Source organism: Chiloscyllium punctatum, chromosome 14 (genome assembly GCF_047496795.1).
Source record: "Chiloscyllium punctatum isolate Juve2018m chromosome 14, sChiPun1.3, whole genome shotgun sequence".
Lineage (NCBI taxonomy): Eukaryota > Metazoa > Chordata > Chondrichthyes > Orectolobiformes > Hemiscylliidae > Chiloscyllium > Chiloscyllium punctatum.
In genome coordinates this window covers 7864292-7879524 of record NC_092752.1, presented here as the reverse complement: position 1 = coordinate 7879524, position 15233 = coordinate 7864292, and the positions used below count along the sequence as shown (strand labels likewise).

The 15233-nt window shown below is 44.0% G+C and overlaps 1 protein-coding gene across 7 annotated transcripts in view; it reads left to right on the top strand.

The window, feature by feature from the left end:
- Window positions 1-15233, top strand: part of pdlim5a (PDZ and LIM domain 5a) — a 254170-nt gene that overhangs the window by 160370 nt on the left and 78567 nt on the right. For 6 of the 7 annotated variants that reach the window (XM_072583846.1, XM_072583849.1, XM_072583847.1 and 3 more), the window contains 2 exons: window positions 4572-4744; window positions 6860-6902. In XM_072583846.1, the coding sequence (XP_072439947.1) occupies window positions 4572-4744; window positions 6860-6902 (216 nt within the window). Of the gene's footprint in view, window positions 1-1708; window positions 1730-3742; window positions 3761-4571; window positions 4745-6859; window positions 6903-15233 lie in introns of all 7 variants that reach the window. The other variant, XM_072583851.1, reaches the window with a different exon arrangement.

The window sequence follows — 15233 nt, the reverse complement described above, 5'->3', positions numbered from 1 at the left end:
CTGTTGCAAGCCGCCAATGGTCTGGAATTCGATGCCTGAGAGTGTGGTGGATTTAGATGTTAGAGAGGGGATTATTATGTGAAAAAGGAAGAATGTGTGGGGGTACAGGGAGTGCCTGCAGGGAAATTGTTCCTTCAGAAGGTCATAACAGACACGATGGGCAGAATGGACACCTGTAGTGCTGTGACCATTGAGGTTCTGGAATGCATGGTCAGTTGGGTGGCCTTCAGATACTGGACATTCTGCTGTTCATGGGGAATTCTTACTTTAAAGATCACCCACAGACCTCCTTTCATATCTCGCCTCATCTTATTATCTCTCCTATTGTTTCATCTCATCTCTTGTCATCTGATTTCTTGTCCTCTCAATATAATTGGAACATCTTCCATGACATTTGACACTGACTCCCTCCAGTAGCAATAGTATGTACCATCAACCAGAGACCCTGTACCAAGGATCTTTTTTCAGTACCTTGCAAACCCATGATCACTTCCATCTGGAAGGACTATGGTGGAAGATAAAAGGGAACAACACTAACTCCAATTTCTCTTCTCAAGCCACCTGAAATTTAAGTGGCCCTGGCTGGGCCAGCATTTATTGTCCATCCCTAAACATTTGAAGCTGAAGAAACTAACACCTCATGTCCTCTTGGACAAGTAATGTACAAGGATGATGCCAGGGTTGGAGGATTTGAGCTATAGGGAGAGGCTGTTTTCCCTGGAGGGTCAGAGGCTGAAGGTCAGAGGATAAACCTTATAGAGGTTTATAAAATCATGGATAGGGTGAATAGACAAGGTCTTTTCCCTGAGGTGGAGTGGGGGCGGGGGTAGTTCAGAATGAGAGTGCATAGGTTGAAGGCAAGAGAGGAAAGATATAAAAGGGATCGAAGGGCAACTTTTTACACAAGAAGGTGGTGCATGTATGGACTGAGCTGCCAGAGGAAATGGTGAAGGCTGGTACAATTTACAGCATTTAAAAGGCATCTGGATGAGTATATGAATACGAAGGGTTTAGGTTAGGATATCTGGTCGGCATGGACCAGTTGGACTGAAGGGTCTGTTTCCGTGCTGTGTATCTCCATGACTTGAAGTAATGTCTTCATTATTTTCTGAACCCATATATTTTTAACATTTTACTTTCCATGTCAACTAAAATATACAGTGTGACGCACTGTGCAGCACTTCTCCAGCCCTATCTGTGTCCATCTTCCTTCCCTTAGTGATTTTTGACCTGCCAATTGAAGTTGCTCAAGGTGGTACAGTTAGAGCATTGTTTTATGCCAACCACAGACCACACTCGGTGTACTCGGGGGAGGGTGGTGTTACCAACAAGACTAGCCATTCACACTTTGGTCAAGTGTGCAATTCACCACATTTGCTTCCCAGTGTTTCGGTCTTTCCCAGTGTCGTTCCCTATAATTAGAATCACTCAGTATTAAAGTAGCTGAATCAGGCAGTCGATGGGGTGAACTGCAGTGTAATGTGCAGGAGTTTGGGTTTTGGCTTGCTTCTTTAGTGGCTTCACTTTCCTGCTGCCTTCTGCATTACTGGAAAATTTGGTTTGTTCATTTGTTCGCTTATTTTTTTCCAAGTGTGTAATTTTTCTTTTATTTTTCCATCTTCACTCCATCGTTTTGTTTTCCATGACTCACTCGTGACTCTTCTGTATCATGTGCACTGCCTCTCTCTTCCTCCCCTGTGCCTGCCAGTGGCCCCATGTATGTTCCCGAGTAAGTAGAATACCAGCGTCTTTCTGTCTGTCTGTCTCTTCTTAGATTTTCAATTGATTTTCAGCAGTAACATCATCTGCATTTATCAAAAAAACAAATCAGGCCTTTTATACCATAGAATAAGAATTATCCTTTTGGAAAAGTGACTCCACTTTAAGGTGGGTAGAGAGCGAAGACTATTTATCTGGAGAGTGTCGATGCAGTCAAACAAGAGGATTCACCTTAGAATTTGAGTGAGGCTATTCAAGGTGATGTTGGGAAGCTGTTCTTTATGTAACCATTTCCTCACTACATGCCAATCACCAAAATAAAATGTTGCTGAGGCTGGATATCATTTAAAAACTGTCAAAACTAAAATTGATTTATGTTCATAGCCAAGGCTGTCGAAGACTAGGATCCAACAGGGGTGGATGGAAATTAAAGTGCAAGGTAATTGTGATCTAATTCAGGGATGGAGCAGTTTTGAAAGGCTGAATCACCTCCTCCTGATCTAATATTCCGAAGATGCACTTAAGTTTGATCCCAAAATGTTTGGAATTGTGTATGCCCCTTCATTTCTCCCTCCTGCATTACTTTGAGTATTTCACTTCCTCATTTTTTTTCCCAGTTTGCAAAACTTAAATGTAGCCTTCCTGCTTGGTGGGCAATTTTCACCCTTTCCTGATTAACCCGAATTTTTTTTTGCCAGCTTATTTTCAAAATTTAAATTCATTTCAGCACTTCTAAAGTCTGGGTTTGAAGAGTTAATGCAGCTGAATTAACTCTGGTATGATCGAGAGGAAAGCTGGAATAGTTTGGTTCCAGCCTCATGAAGCAATCATTCAAAATTCCAGAAACAAAAATGACTTGAGTTCGACACCATTTCATAAGTAGCACGATCGTGAGATACGCTGCTTCCTATCACCCGAGGGTTAGATAATCAGTTGACTGTAACTGTAAGGACACTGTCAGAATGGTTCACTGATCAAGCAGAGATGAGAGAGCACAGGGCAATGGGTTTAACTTCTAAGTTTGTTCAGTCCCTCACACAACAGCCGAGTTTTCCAGATGTTACTAAACTGGAAAAGGTTCAAAAAACGATTTACAAGGATGTTGCCAGGGCTGGAAGGTTTGAGCTATAAGGGAGAGGCTGAATAGGTTGGGGCTATGTTTCCTGGAGCATTCAGAAGCTGAGGGGTGACCTTATAGAGGTTTATAAAATCATGAAGGGCATGGATAGGATGAATAACCAAGGACTTTTCCCCAGGGTAGGGGATTTCAATAACAGAGGGCAACGTCAGGGGCAAAATATTTAAAAGGAACCAGACAGGCAATTTTTTCACAAAGGGCAGCACATGTATGGAACGAGTTGCCAGAGGAAGTTGTAGAGGCTGATACAGTTACAACATTTAAAAGACATTTGGACGGCTGCATAGACAGGAGAGGTTAAAAGGACATGGGCCTAATGCAGCCAAATGAAGCTAGGTCAGTTTAGGAAATCTACTCTGTGTGAATGAGTTGGGCCGAAAGGTCTGTTTCTGTGCTGTATGACTCTGAATCAAGTTCATTCATAGAGTCATACATAGACTTCCTCCTTTTACATAGACTTCTGAAAACCTAGATCTTTAACCAAGCTTTAGGGTTTTATCATCTAAGTTCTCCTTAAGTGATCCACTGTTGTTCTTTGTTTTACGATGCTTCAGTGAAGATCCTTCGGTACGTTAAAGCTGCCGTATAACAATAATTTTGTTGACGCTGAGACATGAGTAGCCTGATACCTGAGGTCAAAGATATTTTATCCTTCTTTGTGATTTGTCGGAGGTTTAAATAGACTTTTTATAAAGATGTTCTGCTGGTTTCTGATGAGCTAACCAATCCCTTCTGTGTGTCGTAGTCTCGGATCATTCTCCTGGTTGTGGTTTATGTGAACTGTTCATTTTTTTCTCATTTCTTCCTCCACCATTTGGGAACTGTCTGTTGCTTTTCCATCTGTTTCAAATACCGACTACAACCTCCTACTTCCCATCATTAAAGGAAAAAGCTACCTGGACGGTAAATCCTCAGGTCATGTCGTGTTTTCTTGTTTGTGACGTGAAGGGTAACTGTGTGTCGTGGAAATGTTCTTTGTCGTGTGTGTGTTCGTGTCCGTGTCCCAAGAAACCAAGCCTCAGTATTGTGAACTGTGTTGGCTAGTGAAAGGTGACAATACCCTCTCCTCTGTGCCCTTCATCACACAGTAGCCACAGATTAACTCAATCTGTGATTTATTTGTCTGTCTTGTCTCTTCAGGGGAAATGCTAGACAAATTATCACTATGCTGTGGTGATCCAAGGAAAGGCGCACACCTTCATGAAGTTCTTTTTCCAATACAATTCCCTTCCTGCACCATCCCACCTTTTCAGTCTGTTGACTCCTTACAGATTGACAATTTCCAGGCACCTTCTGGTCCTGAAGCGTGAGCCAAGATGGCTGTGGTTCCTGGTGGGGATACACTGGGAAGATCCCTGTCCTCACTAGCTGAGCACTGCTGTCTCTCCTCAGTACTGTGGGCGCTGTTATTGTTTTACTGCGATGGTGTGGGATTTGCTGTTCTCAGCAAGATTGGTGAATTCTAGCACTTGGGATTGAACCCGGGGCTGTTTATCCCTGTGTGGTTTTTACTGAGTGACTGACAAAGCCTGGTCCTAAATCTTTCTCCATTAAAATGACAGTATCAGTCACAGTATCATAATCACTGGATGGTAAGAACAATGTGTGTGCAAAACTGAGCCATGAATGCCCACAATGTTCATGGTTCAACACTAACAAAACAAGCGTTTTGAAATCTGTCTTTGTTTGTTGTTCATTCTCTCCCCCTGTGCAGCTCCACGCGGCGATACATGGCCAGTGTCCAACCTGATGTCCATTATCATCATAACCTGAGTGATCAGAGCAAGAAACGTCTGATGCAAGACACTGAAGATTGGCAGCCAAAGACTGGCCTTGCTCAGTCACGATCTTTCTGTATTCTTGCCCAGATGACTGGCACTGAGCATAGTAAGTAACGTTCCTGCTTCCCATTCACGGATAAATCATCAAAGTGTTTGGTGGGGCCGTGACTGGGACAGTCAAAATTGCTGATGCATGTGACCAAATGCAGGCTGTTGACTCATCCACCAGAGTATTGATGTCCCCTTTGTGAATTGTGCCCATCTTTGATGGCTAATCTGTTGAGATGGTTGAAGGAGTTGATGGGGGCAGATGGTTTCTACCTATTTTCTCAGGTGGGGGTCCATTCAGAACCTTCAGGGGAGGTATGAGGAAGCATGTTGTGATGCGAAAGGAGCCTGGAACACACACACTCACCCAAAGGCGGTGGAGGTTGGTGCGTCCATTGAAAAACGTGTCAAAAGCGAGCTTGATTGGTTTTTGCTTTGTTAAGGGAGCCAAGTGGATTTGACAGAGTTGGGACGCAGACCAACCACGATCGAATTGAGTGACACGATAAGCTTGAGGACTGAATGGTCTCCCCTTGGTTCCTGCAAGTCACGCAGTTCCTCGGCGTGGGGCCAGGCTGTGGGAGGAGCTCGTTGGCAGAGGGGATCACTTTGATGCGGTCCGCCTTCCGTTGTCTCTGAGCGAGGGGGAGAATTGTGACAGTGCAGGAAAGTCAAATCTTCTGACTGCCTCAGTGTCCAAAATGACATCCAGCTTTTCAAAGACCAAATAAACTCCAGGCAGCTACGTGAAGGAATCTCTTGCTGGGGGAGATGGGAATGTGAATACAACAGCGTTGTTAATCCTATTAATTTCAGTTTCTGTGACCATCAGCTTCACTGAAGTGAATGAGCAGGTCTTGCTATGGGCTGTGGTAGGAATGAACATTAAATGGTTGAACGGGAGAGAGGTGCACAGTTGGAGTCCTTTAATCTGCTTAAGGTTGTGAATGTCAGCATCTCTTCTCCCCAAGTGTGCGTGTGTGTTTTCATTTTTGACAAGGAGCTAACTTCAACGGGAGCACAGTAATAAATTGTGCAGCCATAACAGTGCAACAGGCTGACCTAGAGTGGGAATGAGCGATGCTGGTCTCCAGGAGAAAGGAGTCACAGTTACAGTGCTCGCAATGTACTCGCACATCTCCAGGCACCTCAGAGTGGCTCCAATCAGACTTTTACCCAAGACCTCTGTTAGGTTCCGGTTGGCTTTAAAGAGCATCCCAAGATGTTAGAAAATGAGGTTACACCAGTGAGTTTCTCCAGCTTTCACTAACACAAACCAACACATGAAAGAGGAGTAGGAGCAGACCATTCGGCCCCTCAAGTCTTGTCCTGCCATCCAACAGATAGCGCCATGTTCCGCACCGATCTATTCATGATGGTCATGGTGATCATTTGGATAGAAATGGTGGTCAGGGGTGTGAGGAAAAAAGGCAGAAGATTGGGTGGTATGGTGGCTCAGTGATTAGCACTGCCGCCTCACAGTGCCAGGCACCCAAGTTCGATTCCAGCCTGTCTGTGTAGAGTTTGTACATTCTTGCTGTGTTTGCGCGGGTTTCCTCCTACAGTCCAAAGATGTGCAGATTAGGGTGGATTGGCCATGATAAATTACCCATAACGTCCAGGGATGTGTAGGTTAGGGGCATTAGTCAAGGGAAATGTAAAGTGATAAAGTAGGGTATGGGTTTGGGCGGGATACTCTTTGGAGGGTCGGTGTGGACTTGTTGGGCCAAAGGGCCTGTTTCCACACTGTAGGGATTCCATGATGGCACTAGGAACAGAACTGGAACAGACATGATGGGTTGAATGACCTCCTTCTGTACAATAAAATGCATGTGAGTGGGGTATTTGATGAATAATGGAACAGACTGAAGAGGATGAATAGCCTTTGGGTGCAGGGTTTCCCACAGTATCATCAGCTGTTATATCACAGAGTTGGTGTGCCTGTGTTGAGTGATTACCGAGGGGATGAAAATTATTAGGGCTACGTAGGAATGTCGCGTTAAGGATAGAATCAGATGGAAGGGCTGAGTGGCCTCCTCTTGTTAGTATGTGTGTCAAAGAAAGATTGGCTTTTGTGACCAGAGAGCCAAGCTACAACATGTTGAGTTGCCCGTGTTTGTCACTTTTATTCCCAGTCGCAGTAGCTCACTGTTGGTTTCTGTTCCTGTTCCAGTGGGTGAGACAACTCCAGCGAGTGAGACCAGCAAGAAGGCAAGGTAAGAGGCCGAGTGGACCCTGGGGCACCCTTCTGCCACTTTGGGTTTGATTCTTGTTGTTGAAGTGTGTGCGTGTCAATATTAATCTGGACAGTGCTTCCTGATCGTGTGTATCTAATGCAGTCTACCCCTGCTGAGCTACAAACATGTAGAAAACGTTGCTGTGGTTGGAACTTGTGTATGACGGGGTGGGTTATATTTAAGAAAGCAATTCCAATGCAAGACCATAACCCAATGCCAAAGGATCCACTGAGTCCTTGTACCCCATTAAACCTTTCTCTGAAAGTCATTTATTCAGAACAGGGTGCATTCAAATTTCAGTTGGCACAAAATATTTGCCTTGCTGCTTTAAGCGCTGCTAATTTGAATTACTGAATGATGCCTTTTTTTTGAGCTAATATCAATTTTGAAGCAACAGATTGTCTGTCTTTAATGCATGGTATTGAAAAAAATGTTGATCGGTCTCAAGTTATAATTGAGATTATGAGAATTTGAGGATATGTTTATCTTTGATTATTGTGGATCTTTTTTTGACCCTTTTATGTGAGGAAGTGTCAAAATTGTCCCCCCGAGGAGAAACATTTTATGTTGCCAGTTGACCATCTCTGGGAAATACTCCCAAAGCCCGGGATGTTGTGTTTTAACCTGAAAGTGATTACCATGTTGCAGCAGTTGTATCTCACACTGGCCTCCCTTGCCAGTGTCAGGGTCACACAAAGTTGGAGCTTTCTGGGAACTTATTGAACTTTGGACGGAATGTACTTGAGACTTGTCATTAATGAAATGCCCCTGGAGATCTCTCGTTAATGCAAACTACCGCTCCCAGTGAAGGTTCAGCACATTCCTCTGTGGAACTTTGTTTTCACTGTGTCCTGGCCTCGGTCAGTGTGACCTGAACCCAGACTCTAGCGACAGGAGGTAATGATGTTCACTTCTTGCCCACTGTGAGACTGGGACTCGGGGTGTCGTTGCTGGTGGATGACGGTGCTTTATGCAAATGTGGTCACCATTTGCAAACCTGTGCTTTAAAACCTTGCAAACCTGGACCAGGAGTGCTAATGGACTGGACTTGAGGGCAGTCCCTCCTGAGAAATATGGGATGGCACGGTGGTTCAGTGGTTAGCACTGCTGCCTCTCAGCACCAGGGAGCCAGGCTTGATTCCACCTTCAAGCGGCTGTCTGTGTGGAGTTAGTTCATTCTCCCAGTGTCTGCGTGGGTTTCCTCCCATGCTCATAGGCGTGCAGGTTAGGGTGGATTGATGATGCTAAATTGCCCATAGTGTCCAGGGAGGTACAGGCTAGGTCTATTAGCCATGGGAAATGCAGGGTGACGGGATTGGGTGGGGGATGGTGTTGGGCCTGAGTGGGATGGTTTTGGAGGGTTGGTGCAGACCCGAAGGGCCAAATGGCCTCTCTCTGCACTGTAGGGATTGTATAGATCATGAATAAAAACAGAAAATACTGCAGAAACTCGGCAGATCTGGAGAGAAAGTGAGTTAACGTTTCAAATTCATTATGACCCTTCCTTTGATTAACATGAAGTTTGAATATCATTGTAGGGAAAAAAAGTAATTTATTGATGTAGTGCTATGGTTTCAGAACTCTTGTAGATTTGAGTGTGGAAATGAAGACTTGGGGAGATGAGGTTTGTATTTCTGAGGTTGGGGAAAGCATCGTTGGAGATAGAGAAACAGACAAGGGTTGTTTGCTTTGGGTCACTCTGTGAGTCTAGTCTGAACAAAGTAGCCGTTGACTAGGCGTTGCCACACACCAACTGTTTGTCAAATTTTATTTTGAGTTTCAATCTCTCGGTAATTTGACCCTTCTACCGGACTTAATCAGCCACAAGTGTTTACAGAGGGAATTTTAGTAACAGTTAAACATGGAAAAGAAATGAGGCACCAGTTGGAGGTGATAATAGTTATACTGATACCAAACCCGTATTTGCACTGACATCAGTATTTCTGTGAGGCATTGTCTCAGGGGAGGATGGCAATCATGTGTTCCGTTGATATTTATTCCATTGATACCGCATTTTCAAGCATTTTAGAAACATCCGTTTAGAACAGCTGCTTTCATTTTAAAAAATCAACCTTCTTTAGTTGCATTTTTAGGTGGCTCTTTTTATCAGACTATAACATTCACAAGGCAGTGGGTTGTTAGTGGAGACTCAACAGTGGACTGTTGGCGACCTCTGCTGACCATCTAAGGTTCTGCAGCTGCTGACTTGTGCAGTGATAGTTTTGCCAGGGTTATTCCCGTACATTGGTTTGAGTACCACTGTAAATGGCAGGGACGGAAAATCTGTTTGCTGTGCATCAATCTGATGGATTGCAACTCCAAGGACTTTACCTGCATGCATTAGGTGTGAAAATTTAAATGCAGGAAGGGGAAGATTATCAATTTTCCAGCCCGGATTAGCGTCTGGCCTAAACTGGAGTTGCTTGTTTTCAAACAATGTTTTTTATAATTACTTAGTTTCACCGCCAACAAGTGACTGGGTGACTTTAGTAAGTTTGAAGTCAGACAGCAGCATGACTGTCTGAAAGCTTTGAGATTAAGTCCACTGATTGTCTGAAAGACTTTGAAATTTACAAAGTACAACTAGCTCTGGATTCAATTTCGTAAAACAAAGAAAATGGGACCAGAAAATGGGGTGGGTGCAGGTTGAGTGTTAATGAAATACAGTTGACTCTTAACTGCCCCCTGAAGTGGACCTAGCAAGCCATTCAGATCAAAGGGCACAGCCAATATCTGCTAGTCCATACAGCAACACACAACCCTTGCATGAATTGGGGAAAAATGTAGGTGCGATATTGTAAGTCAGGTATCTGTGCAATTTCTCAATTTGAACAATGTTGACAGGTGATGTTGATGTGGATTGGAAAGTGATGCCATTGTTAACCAGTGCATGTTGTGCCCACGTTTAGATTCATCTGCATGATAGTGGCATGATCTTTGCATGTGTCCAACCCAAGCAAATTTTCCCTGCACAGCTCTCCACAGCATTGGGTACGGAGCATGAGAACAATGGAGCGCTCATCTTGACATGACCTTGACACAAACCCGTTTCCCCGTTTGTGTGTGACCTGGCATCTGAGTGGCGGTGAAAGTTGCCGGGTCACTCAATGACAGCAGCGGGTGGGGATGACTGGCCCTCAGTATCTGATGCAGCAGCTGCATGGCCATGGAAATGGAGCAGCTTTAGGAGAAACTTACTGGAGGAGTCCCGAACCCCACACATCCTGTCTTTCCAGGCCTCCTGTAGCAGCTCAGTGGTGACGAGGTTTGACGCGGAACTCCAAATTGGTGTGTTCAAACCCTACCATCTGCAGATGTGAAATTAATTTTTTTTTAAAAACTGGGTTATCTGTATCAACAGATTAATCGTAGATGCCAAAAGAGGAAACCTGGTCAATCCTATCATGAATAACCTCCCAGTGAGTCCGTCCACACAATATAGTGGTTTCAGGGTAACTAGAGATGAGAGTAGTATCTTTAAGGTTAATTCTATCCAGAGTCCAATTAGGCAAGGTGGTGACCTACCATTGAACTACTAATCCAGAGACCCAGCTAATGTTCTGGGATTCTGGGTTTGAATCCTGCCACGGCAGATGTGGAACTTGAATTCAATCAAAACAAAATGTAGAATTAGAAGTCTAATGGTAAACATGAATCCATTATCGATTGTTGGAAAAACCCATCTGGATCACTAATGTCCTTTAGGGAAGGAAACTGTCATCCTTACTTTGTCTGGCCTACACGTGTCTCCAGACCCACAGCAATGTGGTTGACTCTGAGCTGCCCTCTGGGCAATTAGGGATGGGCAGTAAATGCTGGTCTAGTCAAAGACACCCTCTTCCCATGAATCATTTTTAAAAAAAAGTCTCACCCATATGCAACCAAACAAAACTGCTTTCATTTTGGAGATTAAAAGCAAGTAAATGTGGTATCTCTGATAGTGGGGTCGGTAAGTGTGTCGGTGTCCACGTGCAGGTCACTGACATCAGTTAGGCCTTTCTTCCTGTTAAGAGCAAGAGCCAATTTTTGTGGACACAGAATTAACTCTGATGACGATTAGCTGTAATAGCAACTTACATCAATGATGTTGATGTTCATTCTAGCTTCACACAGTGGCAGGGTAGCTTAATGTAGAAATAGGAGGAGGCTACTTAACACATTGAGCCTATTCCATGCCAAGATTCACCAAGCTCCTGGCTGACTCCAACCCAACTCAATGCCCCATACCCCTAATGCCTTCTGGTTGACAAAAATACATAAAGTTTTAAAATGAATGTTTAATACATCACAAGTTACCGTTCACAGACAAGAGTTGTGACTTCCGCCCCCCTTTTCTTGCTCTAATTTTTGAAAATAGACAGGCAGGAGGCTGGAAGAACACAGCAAGCCAGGCAGCACCAGGAGGTGGAGAAATCGATGTTTTGTGTGAGCCCTGAAGACTGGTTACACCTGAAACGTCGACTTCTCCACCTCCTGGTGCTACCTGGTTTGCTGTGTTCTTCCAACCTCCTGCTTGTCTACTTTTAGAATCCAGCATCTGCAGTTTTTTTTGTCTCTAATCTAATTTTTAAATGGCATTCCCAATCCTTGTCTCCTCAGCCTGTGGAAATGGTTTTTCCCCAATTGTTCCTCTCTGTTGCCCTGAATATGTTGTTAACTTTGGTCAAGCCACCATTTAACCTTCTAATTTCCAAGCAAGATAACCCTAGTTTGGGCAATTTCTCCTCTTGTTGTCAAACACTATCTGTCAGGGCTATAGTTTTTATCAATGCTGCACTGAAGACCTTGCTTAATTACCAGTTCCCTGCGTCTTCAACAAATTAACTGTCAAGTTCAAACTCTGCTCTTTTGATCACACAAGTGCATCTGGCTAGTGAGTTCGGGGAGGTGGTGACCTGGTGGTATTATCACTGGACTGTTAATCCAGAGATCCAGCAAATGTTCTGGGGTCCCGCGTTCAAATCCTGCCACGGCAGATGTGGAATTTGAATTCAATCAAAACAAAATGTAGAATTTGAAGTCTAACGGTAATCATGAATCCCCTGCACATGTTCAAATGACACTTCATTTTTATCTCTCTCCTTCTGTCTGTCTGTCTGTCTGTCTGTCACTCTCTTCCTCACAGGCCAAAGGTCACTACTATTCGGTACAGCCCTAAATATGCGCAACTACGTGATTGGCACCATGGTGTTTCAGCTCGTGTCCTTAATGTAAATTAATTTACCCAAGAAGTGATGAGTTCCGAAAATATTTTCACTGGGCAGGCTGCACTCTTTCTTTCCTGGATATCCTCTGCTGGTGTGCTATTGTCAACAATAGTCAAGCAACTTTGCTGTTACTCTTCTTAAAATTCCACCTTAATTTAGAAACAAAGAGAATCAACGCTGTTGTAGATTTTAGTGGCATTTTGCCTGGCCCTTTTCTGTAAAAACAGCAGTAATTTGCATTTATGTAGCACCGTCGACATTCTCGAGTTGTAGCTGTGTGGTGAGCTCCGGGCGACGGGGATAAGTGCTTTTGAACTGATGAAATATTTGAGGTTCTCTGCGTTGTCTTGCAAAGACGTGTTGTGGTACATGTTGGATTTGCGCATGGACTTTTCTCTTCCAGCCTCCCACTTTTTCTCCTTGAGATAAGTTGTTTTCGCGAGAGGGGGGAGTTTCTAACCCCCAGCCCCTCCCCAACAGCGACACTCCTTTGAAGAAGTAGGTTCTGTGTGAAGCCTTGACGAAGTGGGGTACAGGCATTGTTTGAACGGGCGGATACTGACTGTTGTTGGCATGTCTGAGTTGGCTGGCGATAAGTTAGTTAAAGGTGTTTTTGGATGAGGTGGGGGGGGAAGGGGAGAGGAATGCCTAAATGCTGTCTGTTTTTAAATAAAAAGCAACTTGATCCATCTTCAAATGGAATAGCGATGTCCTATCAAAATTACAACTAGCTTCAAACTGCTTTGAAAGTTCTCCAAAGCCTCACATTTATCTATCAGCCTGTAATATATTTGTATTATACCTCATAGGTACCCATCTATATATGCTGGTTGGTGTTGAAATCATATTTTAATAAACATGCTTTAATTATTAATCAAGTCTTCGTTGTATTGACTTTGGTTTTGGAACCTTTTGTGTCACGTTCCATAAGTCAACTTGCTCCTTGAACGTTTCTTCCTGTTTTTTTATGTATCGTTTACAATTCCGAGATAAGCCACTCAGCTTTGTGGGTTTAAGGTCCACATGAGGCACTTCCTGCTCTGTATCTCATTATAGTGTGACCACTAGTGGCTTAATCTGTTGAGAATTTGTATCCATATTTTTATGACTCCGGGATAAATATAATATAGACATACAGAGGCAGTTCGGTGGTTGTTTTTGACCAGCATGGATGTGATGGGCTGAAGGGCCCTTTCTTTCTGTGCTGTAGACCTCAATGACTGTCATCACCTCTGACCGAGCAGCACTCCTCCAGCCAGCCCTCGGGTGGGACACCTTTCTGACTGAAATGTTGGTACTTTAAAGTGAGATTGAGATTTCTGCAGTTGGCAGAATTTGCAGCAAATTCCAATCCCGCCCCCAAACCCATCCAAAACCGCTCCCCCGCCCCCAGAAACCCGTCCAATCCCACCCCACAATACCGTTCAACACCGCTCCCCCGCGTCCCAACCCCATCCGCCCCCACTCCCTCTCCATGGCAGCCGGACTGTACACCAACAATGAGACTACTGCTGCAGCTGCCGTTGTGGGGTAAGTCTCCAAATAGCACACAGACACAGCCACAGCCCCACACACACAACTTTTTGACAGGTTCTACTTTTGCCTGTACGGGACAATTTTGGTCAGATTATCTGGGGAAATGGTGGGGTAGTTTTAGGGTACACACCTTTGTAGAACTCCAGGGAAAATGTTGGGGGGAGAGAGAGGTCGGGATGTCATTTGGAGATGGTGCCTGTTTAATTACTGTAAACAAAAGGTGCAATCACTGTTGGAAACACGTCTTTGATTAAATGTTTCTGTCGGGACCTCGAGATCTCCTTCGGATAATCCGATTTTCGGATAATTAGTATTTGGATAATCGAGGTTCCTCTAGATAAGTTTGGGTTTCCTTAGGTGGGTGATGTCATTTCCTGATCTTTTTCTCAGGGGGTGGTAAATGGGATCCAAGTCAATGTGTTTGTTGATAGATCAACTTGCATACCATTTACCACCTCCTTAGAAAAAGAACAGGAAATGACATCACCATACGAAATAACGTCACCACAGAAAATGACATCACCAACCCAAGGAAACCCAAACACGTAAATAGAAAGCAGGAAACACCAGTAGTGCTTCGTCCGGAGGCTCACTGATTACGTTACCTAGTAGGGCGATGAACCATCTGGAAATGAACCTTCCAGTTCAGTGAGCAAGCCTACATCCAGAACCTCAACCTGAGCTACAAATCTTCTCAAAACTCAAAAGCAAAATCCTGCAGATGCTGGAAATCTGAAGCAAACACAGAGAATGCTGGAGAAACTCTGAGGAGAGAGACAGAGAAAAACAGAGTTAACAGTTCCAGTGTCAGGCCAGTGTGAGTCAATGTTACTACTCTAATGTTGGCCCAATGTTAATTCTTTGTTTCTCTCTCCACAAATTCTGAGGTTTCTGCTGAGTTTCTCCAGAACTTTCTGTCACTGGGACAAAATGGTATTAGACTAGGCCAGAGGCCTGGACTAATGTTTTGGACATGGGAGTTTAAATCCCACCATTACACCTGGGCAATTTAAAGCCAATTAATTAAACAATGGGTCTCATTAATATTGATCTTGGAAATATTGGATATTTGTAAAAACATCTGTCCGATTCTGTAATGCCTGTAAGGGAAAGAAATGGCAGATATCCTAACAGGTCTGGCCTACCCTCGGCTCCACACCTTCAGCAACATGGCTGACTCTTAACTGTCCTCTGAACTGGTCCATCAAACTTCCCGATTGTAGACCGTTTACCACCTGCTCAAGGACAGCTGGGTATGTGCAAAAATGCTGGCTGACATTGCCAAGGTTACCCACATCCAAGGAATTAATATCCAAGAGATGCCCAACAGGAGGTGTATAGTCTTATTAATGCCAAGCGCTTGAGTTTAGTGCACATACTACTCACCTTTATCACTAATGACAATTATATCTCTAGGTAACACCTATAACTGATAAACAGTGCCTGTTTTACTGGCTGATGATTATCGTGGGGGGAGTTGATATCTTTTAGCAGTTCAGATTAAGATTTTTTTTAATTTTTATAGCTGTTGTGAGACTGTGGGTCTCTGCACAAGTGGTTAGAAATA